This window comes from Cololabis saira, chromosome 11 (genome assembly GCF_033807715.1).
Source record: "Cololabis saira isolate AMF1-May2022 chromosome 11, fColSai1.1, whole genome shotgun sequence".
NCBI lineage: Eukaryota > Metazoa > Chordata > Actinopteri > Beloniformes > Belonidae > Cololabis > Cololabis saira.
The window spans coordinates 18,017,567-18,043,435 of NC_084597.1; the positions used below are offsets into that span (position 1 = coordinate 18,017,567).

Consider the following 25,869-nt stretch of genomic DNA (forward strand, 5'->3'; position numbering starts at 1 on the left):
TGGATGGAAGAAAGTTCAAGCTGTGCTCCAAGGTCGATGTGCGTCATCACGGTCGGCTTTTGACAAATGATGGGCTCCGTGGAAGAAGACCCAGGAAACTCCACTACTGCAAGATTTAAAGAAAAAAATTATTTCATAAAATCTACATGACAAGCCACAATGTCAGCCACAGGCATTTTTGATGTGGTACATCAGCTCGAAAGAGGGAAAACAAAATCAGCCTATTAAAGAAAAGAGCATCACATCTACTACGAAACCAAAGTATGAAATATCTGGTGGTGCTTTATCAGCTTCAAGTTTCGTCTTTACCCTTTTTCTTAATTTTAATGTATTTCTTGGTTCCTGTAACACTTTCCTAAGATTTTCTTGATGTTGGTGACATGCTCTGATTAAAACAGGGACTGATTTCAATAGAACTATAAAAGGTTTATAAATGCACATCTACTACAAAACCAAAGTATGAAATGTCTGGTGGTGTTTTGTCAGTTTCAAGTTACGTCTTTACCCTTTTTCTTAACCAAATGTATTAGATATTAATATTGCTGACAGCAGTTAACTTTAGGATTGTGCTCATCACTGAGAAAACTGGTCATTTGTCAGAATATATTGGGCGGGTTACCTTCAAGATATGAGGCACAGTTCTGAGTGGGTCCACCCAGCACAGGCACCGCTGCAGCTTCTCATTTTCCTCAATGTTTGTCATTTAACTGGCATGTTTACCTCTACTGCATTCCTTAAGAGTTTGACGAGCACCACAGCGTCTGGTTGGTTGACCAGTTTTGTCAGTCAGGATTTGGGAGACCCCTCGGGATCTTGGTCTTCCATTCTCCACCATCAGATGCCATCTCCCATCTTGACTTTTGGCTCCATCTCATGCTCAGGACAGACGTTGTTGCACATCTGTCAATCTATTTGGTTGTGGTGTTCCACGTCTTACGTTCCTCTGTTATGATCTGGATGGTCTCGAGGACAATCTGGTGTGGTAGATGCTGGCCTCTACTGTCCTTGTGCTACCATACCTGAGTGCCGTCTTTCAGGCCAGCAGAGATGCAGTCGGAGCAAAAGTGGGTTAAATAAACTGATAATAATAAAACAATGATAATGTAGTGTAGGAGCTATCCTTGGCTCTAACACACACACACACACGAAAGTGATTGCCTCAGAAATCCTAATCTTATTGAACCTCTTAAAGATGACATAAGTGAAAAAAAAAATGCAACAAAAACAATTGAAGTGACACAGATTCAACCCTCAAACCAATGAAGTTATTAACTTAAGAAACCTAAGAAAAACACACAAAAAAACATTGATGTTAATCTAAAAAGAGCACTTTTATTTTAATTGTATTTTGCATACCTTTTGCCCCCCCCCTCCCAGGACATCAATAGTATTATATTTAAAAACAATATTTAAAAACACACCAACTTGTCCGTTATTACACCGGGCCCCAACAAGTCTCCCCTTCAAGTCAATTGTTCTGCTCTTGATGAAGGAGGCGACCCCTTTTACTCCACCGGAGAGAAACCCTGGGGGTCGGAGACAAGAGTTCCACGTCTTCCACGTCTCTCGGGACCAACATTCGTCCTAGCAGTCCACTTTAGCTTTCCCCGCAGAGCTGAATATACTCATGAGGCAGTGTCCGAACTCCTCCAGGATCAGCCTCTCCGCCTCTGCCTGAGACTGATGATTGTGTTCCACCTTTTTGGCCTGTTCCAGCAAACACTCGCATGTTGCTTCAACCACCTTTTGAGTGATAAACGTGTGCGGCAACCTGCAGGGAGACAGACCACAGGGGTTAATTTTTCCTACCCGTCCATCAGAAAAACTGATCACTTTTACATTAAACTGAGCTGAAACACTTGAAATGGGAGGTCTGGCTGCAAATGTTCATGGATCAGGAGGAGCGGTTTTAACTCGGGAATTGTCCTTTAATCAGTAGTCTCCAATCTCATGTATCGTTCAGTTACACGATCCACTGGTAATGAAACATCTTGACAGAAAATGTTATTCCTAGAAACTGATCAACTCTGGGACCAAGGCAACAAAAACAGATCTCCAAAGACGAAGGGTCCACACTGTAAATGTCGACTGTTTGAATAAATTTGATGCATTTGGCTTATAAAAAAAAACGGAGTGACTATTTGCACCCAGGTAGGGCTGTTCGATTTTGCCCAAAAATAAAATCTCGATTTTTTTCTCTCAAAATCCGATTTTCGATTACGATTACGATTATTTAGTAAATTGACAAAAGGCAAAGAAATGATTTCAAATATGCTGTTTTTTTATTGAACATTTGCCCCATTGGGCTTTAAGTGCAAACTTTGCTCTTATTAAACCAAAAATGAATGAATAAAGTGCAAAACTCTGTAAAATAAGTTGATAAAAAGTTTTAAAAAAAGTTTTATCTCTGGAAAAAAAAATCAGCAAATTAGCACTTGCAAACATACAGTAAGTTATATTTCCAATTAAATAAAACAAGACATTTTCTAATTAAACTAAACTGGGTCTTTGCATGCTAAATAATAATGCAACCCATGAAGGAGGTAGAGGTGTGTAATGTCAGTCATTACATTTGCTATTCACATTTGCAAGTTTTTTGCAAGAACACGAGCCGGTCTACCGCATCTGACTTGAGGGATGCCCGGGGGCATGTTACAACGCCCCCCCCTACACTAAAGAGCCTCTCCGATGGGGCACTTGTCGCAGGTATTGAGAGGTATTTCCATCAATCATTAATATGGTATCAATCATTAATATGTGTGCAGACAAGGTAAAAAAAAAATAAAAAGTGAAAAATCGATTTTACGATTTTCACATTTTAACATCGTTCTAATTACATAATCGCGATTACGATTTAAAATCGATTAATCGAACAGCCCTACACCCAGGGTACAAATAGCAAGCCCCCATCAGCTGAGCTATTCACACCCTGAAACAAATGCGTTGCCCGTGCGCATGTGCACCACCGCGTCTGCAACAGAGAAGGCGCCTTTTCACTTGCCCATGCGCATGGGGGTCGCGCAAGATGGCGACAGTGTCGGTCGACGTGAGCTAAGCTCTGCAGCATTAGTTGAGTACCGACGTTATTTAGAAGGCTAGACATGTAAAACGTGTCACTAGACCACTAAACTTTGATAACGGCATCTATCAACGAAGGTTAAGTGCCAATTTAGGAACTTTCAAAGCCGTTAATGGCCTTTTCTCCGACACATGTAGCATGGAAGAGATAAGCTGCTGTGCTAAGCTAACAACAACACTGAACCCGAGGAACAACACAATGACGAAGAGAGACGCAAAGAAAGACATGGAACCAGAAGAGACTTATGGTTTGTGTTCTCCCCTTCCTGAAACTCCTAGTAAGAGCCCAAACCCAAAGAAAAAGTGTGCTGATCGAGGGAAAGGGAGACGGTCTCCAATGAAGACATACTTCAAGCTGTCCTCGAGCTGACTAAACGTGTATCTGTGTTTGAGACGCAGATCCAGAAGAACTAAATGTAGATTATAAAATACTCTCACTAATTTTTGCCAGACGATTAAAAAAAAGGATTAAGTGAAATCATAAATGAAACCCAAACCGGCTTTATGACTAATCGCCACATAAGCTGCAATATTAAGCTTGTTCTTGATTTAATTGATTACTCTGAATATGTTGAATCAGACGCTCTTATTCTGTTTTTGGACTTTTATAAGGCATTCGACACAGTAGAACACCAATTCTTATTTCGGGCACTTCAAATTTTTGGATTTGGCGAAAAATTCATCTCCTCTGTTAGAATGCTTTATAAAGACATCAGTAATTGTGTCATGTTATTCCCAAATACTACTAAAAGATTCTCTGTCCACAGATCGGTCCGTCAAGGCTGTCCGAGCTTGCCATTTCTATTTCTTTATAGTGGTTGAATTACTTTCAATAAATATTTTACACTGCCATCCTTTCCAAGGCTTACGGATCTTCGAGAAAGAAATCAAAATAACTCAGCTGGCAGATGACACAGTCCTTTATCTAAAAGACAAGCATCAGATCCAGAAAGCACTGGATAAGATAGATGACTTTTCAAAGGCATCTGGCTTAAAACTCAATAAATCAAAATGCCAAATCTTAAGCCTGTATGACACAGAAGACACCGTCATGTGCGATATACCTGTTAAAAAATGTATTAGATACCTCGGAATCCAAATTTGTAAGAATCTTAAAGAACGCCAAGAAAAAAACTTTAAACCCAATATACAAAAGACTAAAAATATACTTAATATGTGGCTTCAAAGATATCTCTCCTTGATAGGCAGAGTCCTTTTAAGTAAAGCAGACGGTATCTCGAGATTTGTTTACCCTACTCTTTCTCTTTTTATCCAACAATCTACATGCAAAGAAATAAATAGTGCTTTAATTAACTTTATTTGGAAAGAAGATGATGAGAAGAAGGTGTGCGGGAGTTTTCTTTTTAAATTTGGCTGCAGCTTTCCTCCTCCGACGCATCTTTCTGCAAATCCGGTGTGCAAAAAGTTTTCCAGTTCGGATAAACGTATGAATTGCTAAAAGTTCTTCAGTATACCAAGGTCCAAGGTTACTGAACAAAAGATCAGAGAACCTTTGAAAGTGACGGTATTAGTAAGAAACTTAACACATCAAGTATCATCTCATCTGGGACCAACATGATGCTTTCAGCGGGAGCTGCTGATGGGTCGGACATCTCTCAATCGCCATGACGACCGTATGGGACGACTACTGGAGATAAAAGTCAGATCCTAAAATATCCCATAACTGTGTCTGAACAGACAAACATTAAAGAACCGGTTTTGTAAAGTTGTCTTTTTAAAATACTAACAACACGTCACTGAAAGGTTGGTTGGTACGAGCTGATGTGACTCAGCAAATATGAATAAAGTTTTAATTGAATGTTTGATATAATTGAATGATTACTTTCAAAGTCTTATATCGAGTCGGCTGCAGGTGCTGCAGGACTCCAGAAAGTGTTTCTCCGATGATGGAGGCCTCTTTTATATCTTTTATATTATAATATTCAAATGAATCTACTTGAGGGAGCAGACAAAGCAGAGTGTTGTGCTCCTGGATGTTCAAAAAAACCTGCCTGGATTTGGGCGTACGCACAGTTCTGAACATCTGAATTTTTTTTGCATATGCAAGATTTCCACCGAGGATTCACGATGGAATCCCCGTACTCTTTGTACATGAGGCCCCTGGTGTAAGTAGTGTGACTGTGTCCCGATGATACCAGGTGTGTAGGATTTAAACCCATTTGAGCATTCTTCGACTTTAACATGAAGCACTTTATTTACAATTAAACTGAATTGTTAAACTTTAATTTTTGAAGAACAGTTGGAAAAAAATGATTGCACTACCTCCCGCCTCCGCTTGAAGTCACAGGCGTCGTCGGCACGAGCAGGTCTGAAATCTGCGAGGACAGCTTGGTCTTGGCTGCAGTCTGCTGCTGCACCCTCACCTCGGCTGCATCGGCCAGATGCATTAGCGTCTTCCTCTCCGGACTCTCCTCAAAGTTTTTGCAGCCGATGCATTTGCACATGGACGAGCACGTGATCTTCGCCTTTCCGGAGGAAATCAACGCAAGAAATGGTCAACAATTAAAGTAAGAGATAGGGATGTTAATAATTAAATCGATTTTCGATTAATTGCCGTTATGAAATTACCCGATTAAAATTAACGATTACAATTAATCTATTTATTTTTTTTCGTTTAATTTCACCAGCTGGTATTACGCCCGGACCACATTTAATGCGACACAACGCGCTGCGCCGCGCACATAAAGTTAGAAGAAAGAGACGGCGGATATGTTTGGTTTTAGTAACATGCCATGCTCAGGCAATGAGTCTGCAATGGCCCAGACGGGAGACACATGTAGCTCAGTGCTTAACTTTTATTTTTAATCCACTCTATATTCTTCTGGTTGTTCTCCGATATGCTCCCCTAAAGCCTGAATTATGGTTCCGCCTTAAATCGACGCAGAGCCGCCGCCGTAGCCCACAGCGTAGGCTCTGCGTTGTTGTAACGCGGAACCATAAATCAGCCTTCACCCGGTACATACATAGGTTTCTCTAAACATCTGTTCCCGCTACAGTTTAACTAAAAGAAAATGTGCTCCAATACAGCAGGTCTCGTAATTTTATTTTGAACACTGCCAAAACTCTAACTTAAAACGTAACTAGAACTTAAAATTTGCTTGACACAAATGACACTATTATGGCTGCTGCTACTACTAATAGAGTGCACTTTATATTATATTCCTTGTGGTACAAAAATGTCTTTTTGTTACTTTTGTATCAAATAAATATTTGATTAAGGAATACATTAAAATGTCCTTTGTATTTTATATAAGCAAAAAAAATTATGTTTGTATCTCAGATGGGGGAAAAACGCCGCTTATCAACTAATCGATGATCGATCGATAAGGTTATCAACTGTCAATTAATGAAATAATCGATAATTTGCATCCCTAGTAAGAGAGTAAAATGGATCACCCACTAACGGGCAGAGTGCGAGAAACCCACCTCGTAGCACTCGCAGTAGTTCTTCAGGCAGCCTGATCGCTTGCAGTTGCAGCCTTTGCTGTGCCGGCGGTCCGACTCTCCTTCTTTACCTTTACCAATCTTAGGTTTGAAGGCCGCTGGATTTCTGTCCAGACAAGTCTGTGAAAACAAATTTCATCTTCAACTGATCAGTCAAACAAGACGGTGCTGAGTGCAGCAGCTCGCATGACGAACTGAGCTTCCACCTCACCTTGATGGCTTTGAGTCGTTCTGTTTCATGCTCCAGGTTGTTGAAGCAGTTATTGCAGTTGCAGTTGTTGCAGAACTCTCCATTTGCAAAGCAGTCGCAGTAGCTGGAGGATGACAAAGAGTTCGACTTGGTTAGCGGCTGTCTGTCCTCTAGGGATGGGCGGTATGGACTAAAAAATGTATCACGATAATTTCTGGCATTTATCCCGATAACGATAAAAATGACGATAAAAAAATACCAATTCAACTCCATCTTTTTAACTATTAATCTATCTCGCTCTCAGATCCGCCATGTTTGTTACACAAAAATGTCATCAACAGAAATGTCTCTCTTTCTTTCTTTCTTTCTTTCTTTCTTTCTTTCTTTCTTTCTTTCTTTCTTTCTTTCTTTCTTTCTTTCTTTCTTTCAGGCTCATTTCCTTCCTTCCTTTTTCCCTTCCTTCTTTCCTCCTGCTCTCTCCTTCCTTCTTCCCTTCCTCTTTTCTCCCTTCCTTCCTCCTTTCCTTGTTTTCTCCCTTCCTTCCTCCTTTCCTTGTTTTCTCCCTTCCTTCCTCCTTTCCTTGTTTTCTCCCTTGTTTCCTCCTTTCCTTGTTTCCTCCCTTGTTTCCTCCTTTCCTTGTTTCCTCCCTTCCTTCCTCCTTTCCTTGTTTTCTCCCTTGTTTCCTCCTTTCCTTCCTTCCTTCCTTCCTTCCTTCCTTCCTTCCTTCCTTCCTTCCTTCCTTCCTTCCTTCCTTCCTTCCTTCCTTCCTTCCTTCCTTCCTTCCTTCCTTCCTTCCTTCCTTCCTTCCTTCCTTCCTTCCTTCCTTCCTATACATTGCGTGGATTTAACGCAGAACCATAAATCAGGTTTACACAAAAACATCAACAGGAATTTATCGTTTTTACCGCGAGATGATAAATTCTTATCGTGAGGAATTTTTTTGACGGTATATCGTGAACGGTAAAATATCGCCCATTCCTACTGTCCTCTAGATCAGTCTTTCCCAAACCTGGTTCTCGGGGACACTGTCCTTCATGTTTTAGATTTTTCTCCCTTCAGCACACCCTGATACAAGTAGCTGTGTCATCAACAGAGTTGTCCAGACCTTGATGACGAGCTAATAAGGATCATTAATTAGAATCAGGTCTGTCGATGCAGGAACACATCTTAAACATGTAGGAGGACCAGGGTTGGGAGACACTGCTCTAGATGTCCAAAGACGACGGAGGAGTATTTCTGCTACTTGTGATTAGCACATTAGAAATATGGCTGATTGCTGTCAATCATCATCAGTTTAGTCAAACAGTTTCTTACAGGGCTGGATGAAATACTTGCTTGCTATGTTTATTTAACAACGCAAAAGACTAAGCTCATAAAAAAACAGTTCTGGACCTTGTGTTGTGTCGCTCGATGGGTTCTGTTTACTTACAGTTTGAGACACTGAGACTTTGTGCAGTTACATGGTTTTCTTGGTCTCGAGGTCATTTCTGCTGCTGCCGCACTGTGAAGACATGAGTTAACTTTAAATTAAAAAAGGGAAATTAAAGTACATTTACCCATCATTTGATAAAGTAAGAGGCTTTTTAACTTCAGTGGTTTTACAGCTCTGTAAAACCAGGTCCAGTTTTTGCCTGTTTTCTCTCTTTCAGATTCCACATTCCCAAATTGGGGCCCTAAGCGAAATGTTATTTGGAGGCCCCCCCGCCCTCAAACCTCTCCCCATCCCAAATGTATCATTGGTACAAAATGACCGTATCACAACATGCCATTTAACTTGACAACCCGTCAATAATAACAAATGTATGGTAGATAAAGTAGTTTGACTGTATGAGTCAAATGGGGAGAGAGAAAAAAAAAACCCTGAAATAATAAATAAATATTAAATAAAAAGCTTAACTGAAATAAACAAGTCACAAATAGCAATAAATTACTCATCAAAAGAAAGTTACCTCCACTACCTCAATCCCCCACAAAAAAACTGAAAGCAGGTCTCAGATGCACATTTATCTCATTAAAAATAGTCAAACTTCTTAACACATAAAACTACAGCCAATTTATTATATATTGGCTAAAGTTTATAGCTTATATACGACCAACTGTTCATTTTACCACTCTTTTTCAACAGAGGTGAATGCATAAGGTGTTAACAAGGCGTTCAATAAATGTTCATCAGGGCCGCTGGAAAAACAAAAATTTCCAGTCTAGACAGAGACTGGAGACAGATTCCTATCTGACTGGCAGCTCAGGTGTTTGTGCTACAAAGTTTTATTTCAACAACATCCCCACCTTCAAGTGAAGCAAGAGTTTCCTTGTATTTTGCCTTTTTTCCTCTCTTGCTCGCTCCTGATTTGTGATGTCTTTTGGATGAAAAGTTGAAAACTCTGCAATAGGCCTGTGTTGAAAAAAATCGATTTCCCAATTCTAAATCAATTCTCATATTAATTCCTAAAAATCGATTCATATGTCTAAAGATCGATTTTTTTCTTCTTTTATTTATTTATGCATTTTTTTTTTCATCATTACATTACAACTTTTGGTTATTTTTTTGTTTATCCCCAAAAAATGAATGTTTTGTTGGACACGAGAATAACTGGTGCCATGTTTTTGCCTTTAAATATGTTTAAAGGTATGAAAACATTAAAGTGTTAGGTTATAATTGCATAAATTGTCTATATTTCATTACTTTATATACTGTCTTGGGGTTACATTTGCAAAAAATGCTAAAAACCAAATGCTCAAAAATTAAAAACCAAAATAGACCGAAAATGGAACAAATTAAAACGGAATGTGGGAAAAAATAAAACCGATTTCATCCGTCTCTGTTTCCTCCCTGGATCTGTTTGATAATTCTGACCCACATGATGTTTCTGAAAGCAGTTCTATCAGCATTCTGGGAGCTGATTGATCCTTACAGCATCATTAGCTGCCAATACTTGCTGTTTAATCTCAATATAATACTAGTAGTAATATTTTGCATAACTACAGTCATATAATTCATGCAACAGCTCAAAAAACAGTTTTATTAACACTAACCCAAATCAATATCGGAATCGAATCGAATTAAATCCAATCTTGATAATCGATTCTGAATCTTAAGAATCGGAATCGAATCGATTCTTGACATTTGAATGGATCCCCAGCCCTACTCTGCAACAGCCTGCCTGCACGCGCCTGCACCCTTCTGATTGGTCAGATTTAATGTGCTGCCAATCATTGCACGGCCACATTACTCATTCCATTCAGAAGCGACAGAAATGGCCGGTTTCATTCAGAACGTTCTGATGTTTGCATTTACTGCAGGTGTGATGCTACAGAATGGTCCACATGGGTGTTTGCAATCATACACTCACAAGGTGTACCCAGCAAAGTGCGCAGTTAGGGTTAGCAATCAGTAAATAGCATCAAGAGGGACCAATAATAGTTTTATAACTACACTGCAGTCCTATAAATCGTAACCAAAGTTACTAGTTGTTTTATTGAGTTAATAAAACAAAAATAACTGTTCTATGCGCACAAAATAAGAATTAAAAAAAGAAAGAAAAAAAAAACCTGCATTTCTAAGTTACCCATTCAGAGGCAGTTTGGCCTGAGTCTGGATGCTGCTGGATGCGGGGAAGCCAGAGCTGCTGGCAATCGTCCCAAACGGCGACGGCTGGAGCTGCGAGGGGGGCAGAAAAAAAGACAGCTTGACACGAGCACACGCACAAAAATGACAGCCAGGGCATCTTTTAAGGGACGGACAGCTGCTGACCTGCGTGATGTATTGTGCCGGAACAACTGCGTAACCCACGTTGCCGGCTCCAGGAGCCGGGGCGAGGACAGTGCCCGGGGGGAGGTTGGTGAAGTTGGGCTGGATCTGCGGCAGTGGAGTGGCGGGCATAATGAGGCGCTGCTGGGTCTGGGGAGTGGTGACGACTTGGGGTTTAGGAGCCACCTAGAGGGAACACAGCACAGTCGAGGCTCTGTCTCTCCTTCCCCCGTCCCTGTGCTGGAGCCTACGCTATAAAACATCCCCGTTTCACAGGGGCCAGGAAAACTGATGCTACACCTCAAGAAATATTCAAAAGAGGAGCTGCATCAAAGCGTCACATGCAACACCGAGGGTATTTGTCACTGTTTTAGTTATCAAATGATTACAGGATGAGAGTGGATTGACAAACGGACTTTAGGGGCTCAGCCAAGTATTAATGTTTGGAGAACGATATCTACCTGTTTCATGGACTGTGCTGGGACGACTGGGATCGACATCCTCACTGCTCCTGTACTCACCACCATGGGTTTACCTGAGAGACATGGAGCACCGTAAGCTGCCACGGAGCATCTTCCTAACAATTCCACTTCCTTTACTACTAGTGGCCTTTATTGAGAAAGTAGGCAAACAGGAAACGGATATGACGAGCTAATGAGGATCATTAATAGAATCAGGTTTGTCGATGCAGGGACACGTCTAAAACATGTAGGAGGACCAGGGTTGGGAGACACTCGGTACGTTTACATGCAGCAAAGAGATCGGATTTCTGATCATATCAGATAACGACATGCAGAAGACCAGATCAATTGTCTGAGTTTACATGCTGTTCAGAGATCGGATAAATGGCCAGAGCATGGCTGACCCCGTGAAGCTAGGTGGCGCTGTAACCATGGTAACCATTTCAACAAAGAGCCACTTCCGGTTGACCTCGCCACGTAAACGGGGACATCGGATATTGCAGTCTGCGCATGCATAGACATATATAAAGGCTAGATGACTCGTCCGCGCTGCTGCCAATGCAGAGCGACGTCGTTCACTGGCGGCCATCTTGCCACAGGAGAGCTCGCTCAGAATAACATTGTGTTCAATGGAGCATGTACTGCTTAAACAACCTTAACTTGCTCAATTCTCAACAGATTTTCAAACAGTTTGGTTTGTTATGAACAACAGAGATGTAGTTATGACACTGCATACTTGTGAATAATTATAAACATTGAAAAACGTACTTTTGTATGAAAATAACAAGAAACAGATAGTATTTATATTAAATGAATATTTCTATAGTATTCTTAGTAATATTTATATTTACATTATAACATATATACATATAGTATTACCTTATAACATGTATGTATATGTATATATATATACATACATTATAAGGTAATAATATATGTATATATGTTATAATGTAAATATAAATATTACTAAGAATATAGAAATATTCATTTAATATAAATACCATGTCATAGCTATCTGTTTCTTGTTATTTTCATACAAAAGTACGTTTTTCAATGTTTATAATTATTCACAAGTATGCAGTGTCATAACTACATCTCTGTTGTTCATAACAAACCAAACTGTTTGAAAATCTGTCTAGAATTAAGCAAATTAAGGTTGTTTAAGCAGTACATGCACCATTATACACAATGTTATGAGTGGCGAGCTCTCCTGTGGCAAGATGGCCGCCAGTGAACGACGCTGGAGACTCCGCCTTGAGTCATTTAGCCTTTATACATATCTATGTGCGCATGCTCGAGAATTTCCTCTGGGGGGGATTCACCCGGAAGTGAAAGGAGACGCGTCTCATGTTACGTCAGATAAAGGAGCTAAACATTTTAAGATTTATGGATGGGCGCAAAAAGAGAAACGCAGCAGATCAAAATAAAGTGGAAGAATATACGGAAGGCGTACTTTGGCGCCAAACAGAACTCTAGAAGTGGACATGATCCGGTCAGTTGTCCATTGTGGCAGGGTGGAGGAGCAGCCACTCAGCTGATTGGGCACACCTGTGCCCAATCAACCTTTCCACCCTGCCTGGCTTCATAAAGAGCGGCTGCACACCAGCAAGAGGGCTCTGCTGGGAGGAAGCTGCTGAGTCTGGCACGCGTGTCTTGGGTGCAAATAAAGATTTCCTCACGAAACCCTGTGTCCTGTCGGGTGACCCCCGTAGCACTAGCTTTGCTACATCCATACTTTGAGATTTTGGATGACCTGCTAGGGAGTCGACCTTTGTCCCAAGCCGGACAACACGGGGTGGATGTCGGTTTCGAGGCATTCGACCAAGGTGAGTTGCTAACTTAGTTGCTAAAACTTGTTGCCTGGGCACACACCATATGGGCTTGCATGCTCTGAACGAATATGAATAACCATTTACAGTACTTTTTGGGGGGGTTATTGTCTGAGTTTAATGAAAATGTGTTTATATTATAACACACTGATCAGGTTTAATCAGAATACTGATTTAAAACCAATCACAGCTGTTTTCCAGGGTCAAAATGAACCCTGTGTGACTGTTTATAAAACAAAGTACCTAAAACACAGTTTAATGAAAGTAGGCACGATTATATTTGCAAAGAACATAATATGGAACCAATAATGTGATTATTCTGACAACAGAAATCCATATGTCTGACATAAAATGAATAAGATATAAATCATTTTTCATTTTTGTAACCCTCTGCAGAAGCAGCAACAGAGATGGGGAGCCATGATGATTCAACAGGCAGCACAACACAGCGTGGCTTCGATGAAGCTTGTACGGTTCAAAGATCTGCTGAGACCTCAAGGAGCAGTTCCCCGCTGCAGAGGAACTCTGAGTTACCAGCTAAGTTCTGCAATATGCTGGCTGCAACAACCAATGCTTCTTTATGTTTAGACATATACCCACGTAAGGACAGGTAATACGTTTTACACCAGTTCTGTCTTCAGAGACAAGTGCCCAGAGACCTCGTCGGAGGCGGCAGGGGCATAGAGGCGATGTCGCTCTGCTATGCGAGCAGATGGGTGAGATGAGGGATTTTTGGCGAGATCAGCTTCGAGAGAGAGATGAGCGACAGGAGCGGGTGCTGACCACACTTATGGAGGGCACAAATAACATGTTCGGAGCACTTCTGGAGTCAATCAGGAGCCTGAGGCCTCCGGCACCCACATCCCACATCCCATGAACTCCACCCCGCAACCAGATGCCCACCCAGGGTATCATCATGCCTTCCCAGGACCATCCACAAACGCCATCCACCCCCTCACGGCCAATGACCCCTGACCCGCAACCGGAAGCGTACTCGGGGTAGCATCATGCCCTCCCAGGGCTATCCACATACCGCAACCTCTAGACATTTTGTAAACCTAAAATTGGTAAATGTTTAGATATTGTTTTAGTTCAGCTCCATAATTTGTAAACCTTTTTTTTTACGATTTGCACATTTAAAGATATTTTGTTTTAGTTCAGCTTTTTTGGTACCTCCATAATTTGTAAACCTTAAGATTTGCACATGTAAAGATATTTTGTTTAAGATTTGTATATCATTTTGTATTTTTTTTTTTTTTTTTTTGTATCTCTTCATAACACTAATATCTAGCTCTTTTGTAAAAAAAAAAAAGTGAAACAACTACAAATGAAATGACTTTATTCATGGCATGAAAGATACAGTGTGCTGTACAGAAAAAAAGATGAAGCTAACAAAATGCTAAAACAAGGGTCTGCGCAGAGGGAAGTTTGCGCTCCAATAATCTGTAAGCACCTCTCTGATCTTCTGACCACCTGCATTGTCAGAGGCGTTGTGGGCACAGGCACCAGGTTGTGGTAGGTCGGATTCTAATACATTATTGATTAGCACCCATTTCATTCAGTAAAGGACTATATATCTCGCCTCCACTATTTATTTTTTATTTGCAAAACACGCAAAAGTTGAACAATAAAAGAGGAAAGAACCTGGCTGGCCCTGAGGAGGTGGTTGCTGGTTCTCCCTCCTAGCTTGTGTCAAGTCCAGTCCTCTTTCCCCTCATAACGACACAATTGTCCAGTAGAAAACTTGTGACTTGTTTCCCTCAAGCTCATAAGACTGCAGGACATCTTGTAGTTCCAGCATAAGTGTGGTAAGATTAACTTTTCTGCTTGCCATATGTTGAGTTGTTACTTTGTCCGTATCATTATCAAATGTGAACAAGTACTTTCATAATTTTGTCCTGCTCTGGCTGGTGGCTTCATCAATGTTTAATGAAAACACTCTTTTTGAACTTCTCTTACAGCCGTTTTTTTAAACTCTGGTGCTGTGCCCATACCTGTCAAGTCTCTCGTTTTGGCTGGGAAACTACTGTATTTTACCCCTCTTTCCCGCTTTCCTCCCGTATTAGTATTTTCCTGTTTTATAATAATTTTTAAAAAGGGTTATTGTGCCTCTCGCAAGGTTAGTGGCAGCAAAGGGAACAAACTCAGAACAACAAATCAGACCAGGTCGTCGTACGACATCTTTTCTTGTTAAGTGGAGGTCAACCGGAGGTGGCTCTTTGTTGAAATGGTTACCATGGTTACAGCGCCACCTAGCGTCACGGAGTCAGCCATGCTCTGGCCATTTATCCGATCTCTGAACAGCATGTAAACTCAGACAAGTGATCCGGTCTTCTGCATGTCGTTATCTGATACGATCAGAAATTCGATCTCTTTGCTGCATGTAAACGTACTGACTAGATGTCCAAAACACAATCCAAAGACAATGGATGAGGGCGGGGGCATTGAAGTATGGAGCAACAGGCCGGGACTGAACCTGCGCTACCCGCACGAGGATTATAGCCTCCACAAATGCTGCAGTCTCAACCCACTGAGCTATTCAGGGCCCCAACAGTTACACCTTCTGATGCTTTCTCAGCTCACCTGTTTGCACGGAGCTGGTGCTGGCACCACTGGGCTGTGCTGGAGTACTAGCTGTGGTTGCCGTCACGAGGCGGACATAGGTAAACTTGCTTCCTGGTACCTGGAGAGGCTGCACATTTGGCTGGGTGGCCAGCGGGATGATGGTCTTGAACTGAGAGCCAGCAACTCCTCCCACAGCCACAGACTGGACAGATTTCATATTCTGAGCAAATTCAGACGAAGCAGAAGCTACGATTTTACATCATAGTAAAAGACTGCACAATGACGTAGCAACGAATACAGCCTCGGAAAGCAACAGCAAGCATTTTATTAGACACGTATGAAGATGTGTGCTGGTCTCACCTGCGCTGCACTTTGGCTAGAGGCAGCTTTGTTTGGAGAAGCAGTTGAGGACTGCTGGACCGTGAGGATCTGCTGGCCAAGCGCTACATTGACGGGAAGCGCTACCGACTTCTGAGAGGCATTGCCGGGTGTAGGAGCCATAGAAACCACCGTCACCTGACCAAAAACAACAAACGCACAAGAAGGTTACAATGTGGCAGTCTTCCTGGTAGGATTTTCCAGCCAAAAATAACAGCTTATTGCTAACATAATGCTTGATAGATGTCGCTACCCAACAACTCTCGTTAAATCTCTTCATAATTTGTATTAATTTTTATAGGCTACGTAATATATATAACTTGTTAGCTCCTTAACAACTTTAAACATAGTATCCATGTTTATATCACACATTTTATTAAAAGTCTGGACACGCTTCAGCCCTCTTCTGTGTCACTGTATTTACTGTAAAGTCCGCAATACGTGTGCATTTGAAATGTTGGAACAGCTTGCTCAGAGCTCTGGACCCTAATGGCACTTTTCCACTAGTATCGGCTCAGCCCGGCTCGGCTCGGCGCGGCTTTACACGGCTCCACACGTGTGTTTTCGCACTGCCAGGGGAGAAGTGGGGGGGTTGTGGTGAAGCTGCTGTGACGTACTCGATTGCGCAACACCTTTGTTCATGTCGGCGCAGATGAGAAATCAGCTGGAGCTGCGAGCGGCTGAGAAAAAAAACAGCCCGTCTACTAGGGCTGCACGATTCTGGACAAAATGAGAATCACGATTTTTTTGCTTAGAATTGAGATCACGATTGTCTCACGATTTTTTTCCAATATAAAATGTATTGCACTTATTACTTTAACTTTGCAACAGCTGAACAAAAATATAAAAACAATAAACATCTCTTGTCTTCTTTATACAAACCTTTAAATAATTTAAACAATAATAACAATTTAACAATATTTGTTCCTCCCTGAGTTGAACACCCTTTCAGAAAGGGGACTTGTAACAGATCCTGTAGTTCTGAGGCAACAAATTATTCCTCTGGCTGCTTTTTGCTGTAACAGCTGACATTGAACATAAAAACAATAAACATCTCTCTTGTCTTTAAATAATTTTAACAATAACAATTTTAACAATATTTATGTGCAATATGTGTCAGGTGATGAGAAAGGTAGATGTTTCTCCAAATGTAATCCACAATCATTAACAAAATATAACAAACATGACAACATGATAGTTGACCATGACAGGACTACAACAACCTAGAACATAGGCTAGTCCTTTTTTTAATGCAGCCATCTTATAGTCCCTGCTCAGCCCGCTATAGAACCTCACTGAAATGGTTACAGAAAAAAGTATCGGCTTGGAGCGGCTCAACCTGTCTCAGCCCTAGTGCGAAAGCGCAAAACGGGTAGAACCGAGCTGAGGTGGTACCAGTGCAAAAGCGGCATAAGTGAATGAGAGGTTTAGAGGTTTACCCAGAACGAATGTCTGTTGAATATCCAACTTAGAACTAACTTCACTGCGGTGCATTTTGTAGCATTTCCGGTAGTGCAGCTCCATCAGGTAGATAGGTAACTCAACCCCAGCCACTATAGTACAGTATCTTACCGTATATTCCGTGCGCCTTATAATGTGGTGCGCCTTATATATGAAGAGTTTTAAAAGCGATTTATTGGAGGTGCGCCTCATAATACGATGATGCGGAAAAAACTGTATATATAAATTTCCTTCGGGATCAATAAAGTATCCATCTATCTATCAATTTATCTATATCTATATATGGTAAATAAAAATTCCTGTGATAAAGTACAAAACACATAAGAGTGGACCTTGCTGGGAGTCTTCAAAGGTGAAATAGCGATCTTTTTGCCAGGAATGCTTTGTAGAGTAGTGTTGTGAGGCTCGGTGAGTGTTATAGTCCGCGGGGACACCCCTGCTGACGTCTGGGTCACCATCCGTCCTGAGAACAAACACAAGATTTCACAAAAGGTCTGGGTTAACAAATGTCACAAAAACGGCGGTTTCAAACGTTAACAGCAACATAGAGGTCAGGAGTGTTCAATCATCACAGGAAGGTCAATTATTCAAACTTACCTGCTATGACGGGTGTGACTGATGTCTGAGAACTTAGACCTTTGCTGTTGACAGTTTTTGTGATTATAAACTTGATTGGACCCACTGGAGCCACTGAGGATGCTGGTCTTTTATTGGGATTCTGAGGACACATTCAAGCAAAAATGTGTGTGTGATCTATCTGAACGTTCACATCTATTACCTAAACTGCCTTGATCTCCAGGAGACTGAAACACTGAGCTCTGGAAGTCAGTTCTAACCAAAATGCACCTCAAATTATACTGAAAATAAGTGGGGTTTTAATTTTTTTAGTGAACACAAATATAGAGCAATATTCTTTATGGTACAAATCAGCGTAACATTATTCTGCTGCTGTGATTTTATGCACACCAACATTACAAACCAACATTCTAGTTTCTTCACTGAGGTGAAAGTGATTGTACTATATGTAGGGCTGGGCGATATATCGAGATTTTAATATATAATCGATATATTTTCAAACGCGATATGGTACGAGGCAATATCGTTTATATCGATTATTAAAACATTTTTTTTTTTTTATGATTTTGATATAGCTTATTTTGTGACAAATTGACTTGAATGTTTTATTTGAGATTTGCACAAATGTTTTGTCATTTGCACAACTGTCAACCTCAGTGGAAAAGTCTGCCTGTTACTGTCTACATTGTATTAATTGCACAGTGTATTTTAATTTAATTGTTATGCAGGAAAGGGATATTTGTTTTATTTTATTCAAGAAGCATTTTTATTCTATATATGCAGGCAGTTGATTTTTATTTCATTTGTTTTATACATTTTGATTTTGTGCAGACCTCTGTTAATAAAGGTACCTGTGGGACATTTGGCACGAGGCTTTGTATTAAAACTGACTGTTTTTTTAAGGGTTTGCCTCGAAAAAAATTAAGCTAACAGAGATGCTATGCTATAATGCTTTGGGGGAAACCCCAATTATGGCACAGAAAAAATATTGATATATATTGAGTGTCGCCATTCAGCTAGAAAATATCGAGATATGACTTTTGGTCCATATCGCCCAGCCCTAACTATATGCAACAGGGGTGTCAAACGCAAACCATTTTAAATTGTGTATTTGAGTTTAACAAATTTAAAACTTGAACAAAGTCACGGGCCACTATTGAACAAATTAACCTTTAAATATGGACCCAAACAAGATTTGCTTTAACATTGAATATGGAACAAGCAACGCATATTACCAATATATAACTTAAGAGTGCAGGCATACAAAATTGAATTTCAAATTTAAAAAAAATGCATCAATGGCATTCATTTATGTATTTATTTTTTTTGTGGGGTGGGTGGGGGACCCGAACCCAGGCCACCAGCAGCCACACGGAGGACCAGAAGAGGGCGGGAGGAAAATCCCTCAGGATTGCTCAATTTGCTACACACTCATCTAATCTGATGTGCTCAAGCCAGATACCTGGCATCTCTTCTAGGATGCTAGTTCAATGTCTTTGCTCAGGCTCTAAGGCTGAGGAAATCCTAAGTATTCATCAGTAAGACATCTCCTGTGAGATGTTTTGGTCATCTTCATCGAGGAGAAAAGTTGCTCACATAGATAAGTGCTGACGAACATGAGAGCATCTGAGCAGATTGGGTGCGGAGCTGAGGCATTGTGTTTGGGATGAACGGTGGAAACTGTGCGTTTCCCACAGCATCACACTTTGACTTCAGTGTGTCATTACACTGGAGTTCAAATCACCTCCATTTGGAGGTTGGTCGGTGCGTTTTCCACATCAACTGCAAAGGGATTACTGAGCAGTTCAAACCTACATTTCTGGATCTCAAAGTCGGCAAATCCTCGGGTAAACTCCGAGTACACTGAGTTTTTCAGCAAACTGTACGCATGGAAACACGGTAGTAGAGATTTGCGTTTTTAGGGCTTTGGCAGCAGGGAAAATGGCCATGGTTTCCTTGCAGCATCTGAATCTCCTACAGGCACAGTTTAGTTTTAAAGGCCCTCACTGCAGCGTACATATCTGTGATGATGCGCCATCTCTGCTCCCACAATATAACTAGCCTTTACAGCAGCTTCACTTTGTGAGGTGTCTTTTTTGAACATATTCTGTTGTTAAACCAAACTTCTTTTCATCTCCTCTACTTTCTCGCTCTTTTGTTTGAGTTATGTCCAGGTCCTTGTACCTGTCATGGTGTTTCGTTTCATAGCGTTGTTTGATGTTGTACCCCTCAGTTATAGTCATGTTGACTCCACAAACCCGACAAACAGGTCTGTCTTTTAGATATGTAAACAGACATTCTGCCTTCCACCTTTCCAGAAAGCTTCTGTTTTCTGCCTTTTTTTCGACATTTTTGGGAAGGGATAGCACGGGGACAGTTGTAGCATGAGGTTGCTATGACTACACTGTCACAGAGGAGAGGGCACCTCTGGGTCCTGTCCCAATTGATGCACCAAAGCAACAACAGAGCATTGTGGGATTTGTAGTATTAGCGGTGAATGCCTGTATAATACCGGCAGGCCCAGCTCTAGTAGTGATTTGGTATTGCCTCGCGGGCCAAATATAATTACACTGCGGGCCAAATATAGCCTGCAGACCAGAGTTTGACACATATGATATACTGTACAGCCTTTTCACATCACCTTTAAACAGTCAACATATTTCCTTCTAGCACTTTCTCACTGGAGATGTATATAAATCTTCTACTGCTTAGATTTATAAAAACCGTTGATTGCCGGCAGCATAAATTGAAAATCATAGCCATGTTCATATAAATGTCACAGAACACTTGTCACCAGAATACATTTTTTCTTTCATATTTAATAACGAGAGTCCAACTGTAAGAAATACTATTGAGTCTAAGGTTTTTTACTTCTTCCTACTGCTTTTTCGAGCATAACATGCCATTATATTTATTAATTCTTGTCTACTTTGTTTACGATTGTACATCGTTTCACGAAAACTAACGAAATAACGAAAACTAAAATTGAAAAGACAATTTAGTTAACTGAACTAAATAAAAACGAAAATTAAAAGACAAAAACGATAACTGAAACTATATTGCGTGTTTAGAAAACTAACTAAAACGAACTGAAATTATAGATATAATTTCCTCCGTTTTCGTCCCTGTCAATATAAACCTCTTGGTATGATCAATTTATTCCACTCTGGCCGTTTATTTCCAACTGGCAGCTACGGCACCTGAACGCCTCACGGTCCGTGACGTCAAAACTAAAACTAATAAAAACTAAACTAAAACTAAGCATTTTTGAAAATATAAAAACTAATAAAAACTAGCAAACCCACACTAAAAACTAATTAAAACTAACTGAATTGAAGGAGGAAAAAGTCAAAACGAAATAAAACTAAACTAAAATGAAAAATTCCAAACTATTATAACCCTGTTGTACATTTATTATTTATTGATTATTATTGTTCTTTTTATGTTATTGATTTATTGCTCTGCTGTTTTATTTATTTTTTTGTGCTTATGTTCGAAATAAAATATATCAAAATCAAATGATTCAGTCAGCCTTGTATTTACTACAAAGACTTAAAGTGAATAAATTATTTGTAAACAATATATGGAACATTACTCACACAAGTTAGAGCTTACAGCATTAATAATGTTTGATTGAGTGCTAATATGGCAAATGATGGATTGTCTTATCTGTTTATAGTGTTGCAGAATTAACACAGTCAGCATTACCTGTAGGGTCTTGAGCTGCTGGGCCTGCAATGTGGTCACTTGGTTGCCACCGCTCCCCACCACTGGCTTCAGCTCCGACCTCCCTCCTATAGTCACCACTTTAAATTGCGGAGTTGGAGATGACTTGTTTCCTGCAGTCTGTGAAACTCCAGGCTTGCTGCCTGTGTGAGGCAACTGAAGGACAATAGGCTGTCCCGATTTTCCTATTGCCGTGACCAAAAGTTTTTGTCCTTCCTGCTTGAAGACTTTGGCTGGAGGGTATTCTGTGGCTTGAGACGAGGCCACCTTGTTTAGAATGATCTGGTGGTTAGCAGATGAGATGGTAAACGGCTTCTGTAAGCCACTTGTGTGAATGCTAGTCCCAGTTAGACTGTCTGTAGTTTTGGTTGTGGCTGTGGAAGTAGCCATGGCTGCTGTGAGGGCAACAAGGGGTGACGATGCACTGCAAACAGTAACAGAAGAATGACTGGCGGGGATGATGCTCAGAGCGGAGTCTGTGGCTGTGGAGGTGGTAAGACTGTGGATTTGCTCAGCAGAAGTGGCATCTGTTAAGATGCTTGAAGTTCCTGATAACATGGGTGTATCTGTTTCCATGGGGGCCGATATGTTGGGGCTGGGCTCCGCCTTGACAGCAGGGGCATCCGACTGGGAGTGAGGGACATCCTCAGTGTCCATGATTTCATCTGGAAGAAAGCTGTTCAGCTCTGTTGACACCTCATCCATGCTTGTGGTATTCTTAAATGTTTACTTTTAAGGAACAATGCGATTACTTTTCAGTGCTGAAAATAAATACAAAAAAAACTCAGGCTAAGTTTAGCAATCCTTTTACATCATTGGACATTTTATGATAAAGAAATTTAAAAAAATGCAGTTAAAACAGCCATAACATTGTGACCAACATCTTAATACAGAACAGGTCACCCAAGTGCTCCCAATTGAGCTCTGACCAGTCACTAACTTCTTACTAAGATGTTAGTGACAGGTCGTTTGAGTTCGGGTTGTTGGATAGGGTCTAACGATTGGGACAGCTTTCAGATTATAAAAGCAATTATTCAAATTAGGGCAGGACGAGCTTGGACAAAAATAAAATCCCGATTTTTTTTCTCTGAAAACCCGATTTTTGATTTAGATTTTTTTGGTAAAACTACAAAAGACAATGGAATAAATTGTTTCAAATATTTTATCTTTTTATTATCTTTTTTATTTTTTTTCAAAGATATAGCAAACAAATTTCCCTATTGGGAATGAAGTGCAATTGAAAGATACTGTAAATCCTCCTTGAGTTTAGTAAAGTGACAACATTTACAATTTTCTTGACCAAACAAAGATGACTAGACGAGCTCTGTCTGTAATGCAGCTTTCCAAAAAAAGGAAAAATCTATTTTCCGATTTCCTTGTTTTAACATCGATTGTGATTAATAAATCCGATTTAGATTTAAAATCGATTAATCGCACAGCCCTAATTCAAATCAATGAATTCAGGTTCAAATCAAATGATTCAAATTCAGATATAAAGTATCCAAATTCACTTTGCGTTGTTTTACACCAGGGGTGGGCATGTTTTAGATGTTTCCCTGCATCAAAACATCCTGATAAAAGTGGATGTTTTATAAAACAGACTTTAAGAGACCTTGATGTCAACTTGATAACGGCCGTAGATTTGAATCAGCTGTGGTGACTTACGGAGACATCTAAAACATGCAGGACTGCAGCCATTGGAGACCAGGGTTCCCCACTACAGATTTACACCTTTGAGAGCATTCAAACACTGGGGACCTGCAGGGAGAGGTGGCTACTGTCTGGGCTTCTGTCAGGGCTTCTGTCAGGCAGTACTCGAGTTGAGGGGGGGGGATGATGGGGGATGGCATCCCCCCTGAAATGAAAACTGTCCAAATCATCCCCCCTGTAAAACTGCCATCCCCCCTTTCCATCCCTTATGTCATTTCATCAACGAATGCTATTACTGCTATTTCAACATTTAGAGTCATCACCAGAAAAATAACTTATTTGACAATATTCACTTGTTTGAAGTAAATTTTCACTTGAAATAAGTAGGAAAATCTGCCAGTGGGACAAGATTCATCTTCTTATTACAAGCAAAAAAATCTTGTTCCACTGGCAGATTTTTCTACTTATTTCAAGTGAAAATCTACTTGAAACAGGTGAAAAATTGTTGTTTTTTTCCAGTGATGAGTCTTGTTTTAAGTGTAATGAGATTTTCTTACTAAAATGAGAGATTTTAACTAGAAATAAGACAAATATTCTTGTTAAGATTTTGAGTTTTTGCAGTGATCCATTTTACTTATCCTGAAGGACAGAGTCATATTAATAAGTTCAGAAAACTGTTTTTTATTGTTGTGTTTTGATGTATTTGATGTAAGCCCAGTGGATATTTAAAGCTTACAGAAGGCTGAATTTAACTGCTGCTATGTCATTCCTGCAGTATTTCTGCAGGTGTTTTTGGTCAGTGCTATTATTTGTAATATATGATATTATTTGTAATCAGCACAAATTATCTGTCCCCATATGATAAAATCCACCATCCCCCCTGATTTCTTTTTACAACTTGAGTACTGCTGTCAGGGCCACTGTCAGGGCAGCAGGCGCGTCTTTGTCCTGTTACATTCTACTCGACATTAATCCACCAAAATGAGCGCAAGTATAAACCGAGGCTCTCGGTCGTGCAGGTGACAGATATGAATGCGTCCACGTCCCAGTACGACAGCTGCCAACAGATGGCAATATCAAAGCAATTCGTCTATCTTAAAAAGCAAACCTTGAAGTGATGTGGCTTGAGGTAAAGAGTAGGGGCAGCAGCGTGAAGCTGTTGGCTGGCTGCGTTACTATTTCAGGCCGGAGTTGGATTTCGAAAGATCCGCCATTTTCACCTCGTCATCAACTCTGTTAGCTCTCCTGCTAACGCGGAGCTACGCTGATGTAAAGCTTTATTATCACCAAAACACTTTATTATCACCAAAACACTGAGCGGAAACAAGTCACAGCAAAATAAAGCGGATGCAGGAGAGCTGGCGGTGCAAGTAATGGTGAACCTGTACGTCACCACAAAATATTTATATACACACACACATATACATATACATATATATATATATATATATATATATATATATATATATATATATATATATATATATATATATATATATATATATATATATATATGTGTGTGTGTGTGTGTGTGTGTGTGTGTGTTTAAAACGCTGCTATAAGCAGATTCTCATACTGAACTACCAACATTTGATGTTATAATGACCATGATTTTTTATTTTATTTATTTTTCATTGTCTTTTTTCTTCTGTGCATGATGCTTTTCTTTCTTTTTTAGCTACTTTTATTATGGTGATTGTTTTTGTTTTTTTTCTTTGACTTTTTTTTTTCTTCTCTACTGTGCTTGATGCCTTTCGTTTTAGCTACTTTTATTTATTGACTCACTTGTCTTTTAATTACTTTTATATTCATATACTTTTATATGTCAAGAAGAAGGGTATATACTGTATATATGTATTGTTGTTGTTGTTGTTGTTGTTGTTGTTATTATTATTATTATTGTTATTGCTATTATTATTCTTTTATATATCGGATATTCTTAGATTGCAAGAAGGGGCCGGACTAGATAAGCATTTGCTTCTTCCTGTCCCTTCTTGAACAAAACTGGTTGTGCTTTATTATTGTTGTTGATGTATGGTGTGTTTTTTTGTTTTGTTCAAGATGAATAAAGATCAAATCAAATCAAAAAAATAAATAGGTTTTCAATAATTCCTCATTACACTTAGATTGTAAAAAAAAAAAAAAATTATATATATATATATATATATATATATATATAAAATTATATTAATTTGGCCCTAACTCAAATGAGCGGATGGATTGTGTCCCTCAATTTCTGACCGTCAAAACCATTTATGTCCAAACAAAGTGAGCTTTTACTTTCCACCAGTAAATTAATTTACTAAGCAAGTCACGGATTATCTGAGCCATGTCATGAAAGTCCCAGCTCTGTTTATGTCAGGTGTGTTTCTGCACTCAGAACTACTGTATTGGATCAGAACCTGCTGGTCTCAGGGTCTCAGGGTCTCCGTCCGGTCCTGTCCAGATCACCGGTCCAGAGCTCGTCAGCTGCTCAGGCGAAGTTGCTGAGCTGGCTAACCCGAGCTAGCTAGCACAACATTATACCTCAACAGTGAAAACATGTGTAAATCCGTAGCTTTCTGGTGCGCACGGTGCTGTGAGGTGAAGTAGGATCCAATGCTGGATTAATGCTTACCAGTGGTTTTAACGCTGGGTGACGATCCTAGATGAAACGGGATAAGGAAAAAAAACAATTGTTCAAAATACCGCGCCGAGCGCCATTCCGCCCTGCTGTCTGCCAGGCCGGCCACGCCCTCC

At 40.2% G+C, this 25,869-nt stretch overlaps 1 protein-coding gene across 1 annotated transcript; it reads right to left on the reverse strand.

Annotated features, from left to right (window-relative positions):
* Positions 1–1,359: 1,359 nt before the first annotated feature.
* lin54 (lin-54 DREAM MuvB core complex component) lies at positions 1,360–25,859 on the reverse strand. Its single transcript, XM_061733321.1, has 14 exons — positions 25,748–25,859; positions 21,463–22,241; positions 17,776–17,896; positions 17,511–17,641; positions 15,700–15,855; positions 15,358–15,559; positions 10,943–11,016; positions 10,485–10,667; positions 10,300–10,391; positions 8,163–8,234; positions 6,755–6,857; positions 6,526–6,663; positions 5,362–5,564; positions 1,360–1,771 (listed from the first exon to the last, which is right to left on the reverse strand). The coding sequence occupies exons 2-14, from the start codon at positions 22,183–22,185 to the stop codon at positions 1,585–1,587; spliced, it is 2,385 nt and encodes a 794-aa protein (XP_061589305.1). The 5' UTR covers positions 22,186–22,241; positions 25,748–25,859; the 3' UTR covers positions 1,360–1,584.
* Between the last annotated feature and the right edge of the window lie 10 nt (positions 25,860–25,869).